Here is an 8,983-nt window from a genome sequence, read left to right as displayed (position 1 = left end):
AACCAGAACACAAAATATAGTGACAAAACTTTATTACTAACCCAAACCAGAAAAACACCCAACCAATAACCTTGATCTTACATAATGTAAGATCTGATGAACAATAAAACTGTCCAAATTAACCGATACAGATTATCCGTTTATCTATATCAACACAGACTAAAAAATGATACAGAATACAAGATGAGCTCACACACGAGATCAATATGAACAAACCCTAACAGACTCAAGATGATAGAGAGAGAACAAGAAAGATCAAATCTGATCTCAAAACCCTAATACCAGTTATATAATATCAGGATCTCAACAATTTTGCATGCCACACTTCTTGCAAAATGCACCGACACCCTTCAATATTCCACTAAAGCCCCTCAAGTATACAACCTGTTACACAATGTACTATAAAACAAATAAAACAAATTTATATCAATAAATAATACCATATGAATGACATTTATAACAACTTATTTTTTCAACAATAAATTATATTTATACACTTGTGTTATATCCTCCTCCTAAATCAATTTAATTTTGACAGATTACCAGTTAGATATTTTAGGTTATATGTTCGAGTGGAAGGTTAAGATTTAAATTATATTGTCTGTTTACTATGCAGAACAAGGAGTTTAAAAAGATATACACAATTCTGATATTTTAAACTATATTCAATAAAATATAAAAATATAAAGTTTTGCTATTCAGAAGGGGGTAGCGGCGCAGCTTGTTGCTCGCTTACCTGCGTTATTGATGTAACTCGGCCAGTTCATATATATAATAAATAAATAAATAAAAATAAAAAAAAATAAAAAAATAAAAAAATAAAAAAAAACTGTAATATTAATTGAATAATACTATAAATTTATAAATATTAGCACGCCAGTACATAAATGGACCATTCATAATTTCGTATTAATAAGTTAGGTGATATAGTATCTACATATACAGACCACCAGTCTTGGAGCCATATGCAACTTGGACCCCCTCCGACAACCCATTGTTCTTGACTGTGGAGATTAGGGGCGGATATAGCTTGAGACAAGGGTAGATGGTGACCACCACTCAAATCTTGGTGTTTCTAATGGTTGCATCCACACTACGAGCTAACGGCGACCCTCAAGTCCCATGTTACTTCATATTTGGCGATTCTTTATTGGATAACGGCAACAACAACCGCCTTCTCACCGAAGCAAAAGTTAACTTCCCACCGTATGGGATCGACTTCCCAGACGGCCCCACCGGCCGGTTTTCCAATGGCCGAAACACCGCAGATGTTATTGGTATCCTTTTCTCTCAATTTATACAAAGGAACACAAACACTAGTATTTTAACCGCGCATTATTTGATGTTATTTGTTTTAAACAGCTCAACTACTTGGGTTCGATAAGTTCATCCCGCCTTTCGCAACCGCAAAAGGTGGGGAAATCGTAACTGGGGTAAATTATGCATCTGGGGCAGCTGGAATTCGAGCTGAAACTGGACAACATTTGGTGCGTTTTCTCACTTATAGATTTTGAAATTACCTTCAAAATTTATTTGTCATATTATATAATCTAATTATCAATATGATCAAGCGTAATTTAATATGATGGTGTGTTTCATTTTAGGGTTATTAGATTTTATCACCTCCAACTATTGGCTATTGGCCGCTGCCACCCTCAAATATCAGTTTGACGCCCGTCACCCCCAACTTAACACTTAGTGTGTTCTGTCACAAGTCGTTAACTGATGGCTGATCACTAACTTTTGATCTCGTTACTATACTTTTGGGGTGTCCTAAGATCTCTAAAACCTTCCTAAGATCCCTATTACACCATCAAAAGTATAGTAACAGAAACCACTAATTGTTAAGTTAGGGGTAGCGGACGTTAAAATGATAGTTGGGGGTGACAGCGGCCAATAGCCAATAGTTAATGGTGATAAAATCTAATAACCTTTCATTTTAATATGTTACAAGTTCACGACAAGCATCGATCATGTTAGAATCATGTCAATTGAGACCGCCATTTTAGTTAGTTTGTGAATACACGTTAATTGATGAGTATGAGGCAGTTTCGTATAAATTAATATAGGATGTTCTTTTAAATCTTTAGCTCTGATAAATATGTAACTTTTTAAACCTTTGTAGTAAGTATGCCATGAAGCTTTAGATGTTTGTTCACTGGAGTATGTAAAATAGTTTTGTAATGTATATTGCATAATCCATTCTACTATTTGTTGTTGCATACGTTTTGTCTAGTACTTGTTTCGAAGTTCTCTACTTACACATTGAACACGTGCACTTGTGTATATATATCGGGCTTGTTTTATTAACTTCTTACTGATAAATAAATAAAGTGTATATGAAAAACTTGTTATGCAGCAAATTTTTTTGCTGTGCAATAGGCACGTTTTTTATAGATATGGGAAAACACGTGTATGACTACCCACCACATATGTACCAAATGGACTGTTGTTTTGACAAAGTCAAACTTTTTGATAAAAGTCACGTGAGGTTAAAACTTAAAAGGCTCCGTACGGCCGTACCTCCGAATTCGCTATTTTAACACAAATCACTATTACAAAAAGTAATACAAATAATCATCATCATTATTATTATTATTATTACAAAAATTAATAAATCTAATATTTTGAAGAATAAGATTAATAATGATAGATTAATTAGGGTTGTTCAAAAAGCTCGCGTACCGAGTCTCGATTGAAAATCGCTTGTAAAAAGCTCAAGAAAAGTTCGCACAAAAATAATTCGTTTTGTTTTCGAGCTGAGGGCGAGCCAGTGATGCTCGGCTCGAGTCATCGTATGCATGTGTGTGTATAATATATATTAGAAATGTGTGTTAATTTTATTTTTGTATTTTAGAAAACTAATAAAAACTTAACGAGCCTGCTCGAATGGGCTTGAGTTGGCTCAAAGTTTTTATGAGCTGAGCTCAACTAGACTTTTCGCTCGAAAAAATAAATGAGCCAAGATGAGCTAGCTTGTTTAAATTCGAGCTTAGCCCAACTCGACTCGCCTCAATTACAGCCCTAAGGATTATATACAAACTTCATTTTGTAAAAAACCAGTAGGAACCATTCATAACCTGCCATATGTCATCCCTCTATTTCATGTATGAAGATATTTTTGAATAAAAGTTTAGAGTTGATTTCTAAAAATTCTAAAATCATGGAAGCAATTTCAAATTCATGTACTGATTATGTGTTGGTTATAATTATATACATAGTTATACAAACCTATGTGTTGCTTACATAAATTATGTGATGGTTATAATCATATACATATGTGTTGGTTATAATTATATATGTATGTGATGATTATACAAATTCTTGTGTTGCTTTTATATATGCTTATTATCAGAACAACTATAAAACACCATTTTGTAACTTTCTTTTTAAAAAAATCATTTTCTAAATGTAGTAAAATTATACCCATGTTAAAAATAAAGAAATGCTTGATTTTATAGTATATTTTTTTAATAAAATACTAGAGTTATAAAAATTTTTTTAGTGTTAAAAACAGGGTGAAATTAGTAGATAATGAAAAATAAGAAAATGACTAAACTTTGTATGGGATCTTAACTTTAAGATTAATATACGGGCGATCAACCTTAAAATACACTGAAACTTTGGTCACTTGGAGGCTTTAGTTTCTTTAGTAATTGAATAAGTTCGATTCGTAATCCTTTCTTTTTTTGTGATCACAACTCTTTGATCACTCAACCTCTTTATTTTTCTTTTTGAGTATTTTTGTTGTTTTACAAATTAGACGTGAATATGCTTACTTTTTTGAACGGAGATGTGAATAGGTGATTCACTTTGTTTGATTTTACGGGTTTGACAAAAAGATGTTCACTAAACCTCTTCATTTTTCTTTTTGGATATTTTTGTGGTTTTACAAATTAGACGTGAATATGTTTACTTTTTTGAACGATGTGAATAGGTGATTCACTTTGTTTGATTTTACGGGTTTGACAAAAAGACGTTCACTCAACCTCTTCATTTTTCTTTTTGAATATTTTTGTGGTTTTACAAATTAGACGTGAATATGTTTACTTTTTTGAATGGAGATGTGAATAGGTGATTCACTTTGTTTGATTTTACGAGGTTGACAAAAGATGTGAATAGCTAATTCATAATCAGTATACTTGAGAGGGTTTTTATTTCACTAAAACCTATTTGGACCTTGATAGGTGTGATTGCGTCTCTTTAAAATCGTATATAGAAAATGTGTATATATTGTTCTTTCAAAATGAGCCCTGGTTTTAAAATTCACCTTAGACCCCTAAGAGGGGAAGGGCCACCTAGACTCACTACTCTAAGTCTCATCAATCATATCGCACCACGTTACTTAGACCCTCCACTATCCTAAATTACCTTCTTTAGTAAAACCACTTATACCTTCCTACTCTCCGCATTTTTTTCTTTTTTAATTACATATTAACACATAAATAATCAAGGGGACAATGCATATTTCCTCTTAAAAAACTGTTTAATTGCGTATTTAGACAACTTAAAATTAAAATTGTATATATCCCCTCTTTTAACTATTAAAATTGCATATATCTCCCATTCCTTAACTAATAAAATTGCAAATTTACACATTTTGATTTATTTCATTAAAAACAAGTTATATAATGACTTTTTTTACCCTTATTTTTACTAAAACTACAAAAATACATATTTATTCATCTTACTAGTTTAGCGGTTTATTTCAGTGTTTAAGTTTTAGTTAAAATAGTAAAAATGAATAAATATGTATTTTTTTAAGAATTGTGACAAATCCACAAAGACTAGTAAAAATGAATAAATTTGTATTTTTTTTAAGTTTTAGTAAAAATAAGGGTAAAACAAGTCATTATATAACTTGTTTTCAATAAAATAAATCAAAATGGGTAAATTTGCAATTATATTAGTTAAGGAAGGGGATATATACAATTTTAATAATTAAGTAAGGGGATATATGCAATTTTAATTTTAAGTTGGGTAAATACGCAATTAAGCAGTTTTTTAAGGAGAAATATGCAATTGTCCCAATAATTAAACACTTAAATCATTTATGCATTCTTAAAAATAAAACTTAATATATTCCTAAAAATTAAAATAATATTAAACATTCAACACATAATTTTAAACTAATTCACACTTTAAAGAACATTAATCTCAATCACATAAAATACTAAGTTTTTGTTTTATAAAAAAGAAAGATGTATAATATATAAAGAGTATTTAAAAACATAAATAAATTTTCATCACTAAAATAAAAATATAAATTAAAAAATAAAAACAAAACCACATACCTTTCTTCTCCAAACCTACAACTCTTCCCTCACCCACATCTCCTCCATCAACCCCTCTATGACCATCACCACAATACAAAATAATAAAAATAAATACAAAAACCATATAAATGAAAGATTAAAGTGAAAAAAAAAATAAGAATACAATTTCACTTCTCCCCTTTACTGGACGACAACCACCCAACCCACCCCTACCCGTTGGGCACTAGCCGTAAGACTAGCAACGATGTGCGCCGCAGGGGTAACCCCTCCCCCTAAAAGGTGGAGCCTATCTTGATTAATACACAATATTTATAACACACTAGTCAAATTAAATATATATTATTTTAATTGTATTTGTTATGCTCATAGTAGTTTTCTCAAAATATAAAAAAAAAAATGTCATCTTAACAATTTAACGAATAAATATTAGTTATTTGTATAACACGAGTATGACTGACTACCCACCAATAACGCCATATGGACCGTTGGTTATTTAACAGATTGCTATTTAAAAGAGGGTTGTAGCGGTTTGTTGTCCGTTTATCTATCAATTTTGTGTAATTTTTCTATCGTTATATTATTTACATTATGATATATATTATATCATCTTGGAATCATTTTTACATAGTTACATTCATAGTCATCAATGTATCATGAACTTTAGCGGATTGCATTTGTCGATTATTTACTCATCAATAGTAAAAGTTGGTTGTTGCAGGGTGGTCGAATAAGCTTGGATAAGCAAATAAAAAACCACTGGATCACAATTTTACGACTCGCCTTCTTGATTGGAAAGGGAAGTCTCGTTGAAACAAAAAAATACCTTAACAAGTGTATATACACTGTCGGAATGGGTAACAACGACTATATTAACAACTACTTCCTTCCAAAATACTATAAGACGAGTAGTGTATATACACCCGAACAATATGCGCAAGCTCTTATCGAACAATATTCTCGACAGCTTCAGGTTCGTATTCAAAGCACAAACATAAACATTGTACGCCGTTTCAAATGAATATAATGAAAACAAGCTCTATGAATCCGCAGGATTTGTACGAAAGTGGAGCTAGAATGTTTGGGATCTTTGCGGCTGGTTATTCGGGTTGTACCCCAGGGATCATGAACGAGTTTGGCATGAACTCATGTGTGGATGAGGTTAATAGCGCAGTCATGTTATTTAACTCCCATCTCAATACGACCATAAATGATCTAAACAACAAACTCGTTGATGCGAAGTTCATCTTACTCGACGGTTCCTTTGAGTATCCTAATGGTAAGTTGTCACTTTCGTTATTTTTGATCTTGAATAAACAAACTTATTTAACATGTTAAATTGATCAAATATTTGTAAGATCTATGAGAACAAACATAATGCATTTGTCTGTAGTGTTTTAAATGTGATACATAAGATGCTTACATTACCGCCACACTTTGTCATGCCAACCACTTTGATTATATTCAAAGCACTATATACAAATGTGTTATCCGGTCCTCAGTGTTCTCAACATATTATTGGTTCTAAAACTAACGTGCCGATGTCTATCTCTACAGACTTAAATGTCACTGATACACCATGTTGCGCGGTTTCAAGCACTAGTGGCAAAGGACAATGCGCTCCAAATCAAGTACCGTGTAGCAATAGGCAAAACTATTATTTCTGGGACGCGTTTCATCCGACTGAGAGGGTTAATGTTCTTGCTGGAGCAAAGGCGTATGAAACACTTTCTTCATTTTACACTTCCAAGACTATTGTATTGTCTAAGGAAAAAGAAACTGGCTACATCAGTGAAGCATAAGGATTCGGTCAAGTGCATGTCGCTTCTACTTGATTCAAAGCCGGTTTTGTGCTTTTGCCAAATCTTTTTATTGCGTTAGTGTTTTATTTTATAGCGATCACCAGCTATAGATTGGTTCATATTGACTCAAATATGGGAATAACAAGCATGTGTTTGAAGTTATTGTTGTAGAGGGGATAATGTACTTTATTTGCAATAAAATCAGATGCTTTTTCCCAAACATAAAATAAATTTGTAAACAATTTTGAAAGAGATGTTTTACCGGTACACGACCCCCACTTTTCGGATGCCAGCTTGCTATCATATCAATCGACTCATATATTTAGTTGATATTAAATCATAGGCATAAGATCATATACAAACGACTCATATATTTATTTGCTATTAAATCATAGGCGTAAGATTATATACAAACACTACTTTTCATAAAAACTCTTTCAATCAATCATAATTTGACACATGTCATAAATTATTAACTTCCAATAAAGATAATTTAGTCTTTGCAAACATTTAATATTTATGTATAATATCCTTAATATAACAATCATAAAATTAGTTAGAATATCCATATTTTCGTGCAGTTAAGATTTTTTTTATATATGTAAAGTTTTGAGTAAATAAATGTGTCGATTACATATACATTGTTGTGTTGATTAGAAAAATATATTTGTTTTTTTTTTTGTAAATTAATGTGTTGATTATACATGCTTGTTTTACAATTTATACTAACAAACATAATCAACAATTTAAGTTGATTATGTTGATGTGCTAATTAGAACAAACAAAACCAACACAAGCAGCTTCGAAATTAGTACAAATAATATTGAAACCAGCACAAAAAGTTTCGAAATCGGCACATAGAATCAACACAAAACAAGTTTGAAACTATAACTGACACAACCAACACAATCAAAACCAGCACAATAGCTTTAAAATGCTATATTTAGTAGTTTTTAAAAACATCATTTTGAAAAAAAAAACATATATCAATATTATACTCATATTAAAAATAAAAAATCTTATGGTGTATTTTTTTAAAATAATAAAGTATATAAAAGTTATTTTATTTTTAAAAAAATATTGAAGGCAGTTTCAGCTTCAGTCGTCCATCTGAACTCGTTCTTTTTGACACATTTGCATAGCGTGCTTATAAAAGTAAAAGATTGTGTTACGTGATTGGAAAGGAAATGATTCAGCGTGGCCATCCGGCCGGCCAGCCATTGCATTTCCTTTATGTTGCCGGGAGATGGCATTCTCTCAATGGCTTGTTGTAACACCCTAAAACCCGAATGTTTATAATCGTTAAATGTTCTGATATGGTACATCAAGAAATAAATGACTAGGTTATTTAACCGAGTTAAGAGTATGGTAGAAACAATTAGAGGATGAAGGTTGTGCCAAATATAATTAGTGGCAACTTGAGGGACTAAAGTGGGGTAAAATGAAAGATGAATTTAATTATAAAATACACACACAAACACACACACACACACACGTACGTGTGTTCGAGAAAGAGCCAGGAGCTCCATGAAAGCTCACAAACCCTAATTATGAAGATCACCAAATTGAAGGGTTAATTGTAGCTCAAATTCAAGAAGGAACATGGATTAATGATCACCTTCACAAGGGGATCGTAAGGTATGTCTTAAAAGTTAGATTGGTGATTATGCACGAAATGGGTTATGTTGTAAATCGTGAATTGGTATGAAATTGAGTATGAGGATATGTTAGAATCATCATATAGAACATGGGTTATGCATGATTTAGGTTAATTTGATGCTTAGAGGTGAAACCCATTAGTTATGGTGAGAATGATGACTTGAATCATCATCCATGTCTAATTCTTGTTGAATGTTGATGTATTATGTGAGTAATATGGATTCTTGTTAGAGGAATTGAAAGAAATAT

The 8,983-nt window shown here is 31.6% G+C and overlaps 1 protein-coding gene across 1 annotated transcript; it reads left to right on the top strand.

The window, feature by feature from the left end:
- The first annotated feature begins 919 nt into the window (after positions 1–919).
- LOC110930867 (GDSL esterase/lipase At5g45670) lies at positions 920–7,295 on the top strand. Its single transcript, XM_022174256.2, has 5 exons — positions 920–1,277; positions 1,363–1,487; positions 5,995–6,246; positions 6,327–6,552; positions 6,831–7,295. The coding sequence occupies exons 1-5, from the start codon at positions 1,046–1,048 to the stop codon at positions 7,073–7,075; spliced, it is 1,080 nt and encodes a 359-aa protein (XP_022029948.1). The 5' UTR covers positions 920–1,045; the 3' UTR covers positions 7,076–7,295.
- Positions 7,296–8,983: the final 1,688 nt, after the last annotated feature.

Source organism: Helianthus annuus, chromosome 1, assembly GCF_002127325.2.
Source record: "Helianthus annuus cultivar XRQ/B chromosome 1, HanXRQr2.0-SUNRISE, whole genome shotgun sequence".
NCBI classification, from domain to species: domain Eukaryota; kingdom Viridiplantae; phylum Streptophyta; class Magnoliopsida; order Asterales; family Asteraceae; genus Helianthus; species Helianthus annuus.
The sequence above is the reverse complement of the archived record's forward strand: the minus strand, read 5'-3'. Positions and strand labels throughout refer to the sequence as shown.

Bases quoted from the DNA above. Each gene is read 5' to 3' on its own strand.
- LOC110930867 (XM_022174256.2), top strand. From the start codon at position 1,046: ATGGTGACCACCACTCAAATCTTGGTGTTTCTAATGGTTGCATCCACA. The intron at 1,278-1,362 runs GTATCCTTTTCT...TGTTTTAAACAG, and splicing joins AAACACCGCAGATGTTATTG to CTCAACTACTTGGGTTCGAT. The intron at 1,488-5,994 runs GTGCGTTTTCTC...TGGTTGTTGCAG, and splicing joins CTGAAACTGGACAACATTTG to GGTGGTCGAATAAGCTTGGA.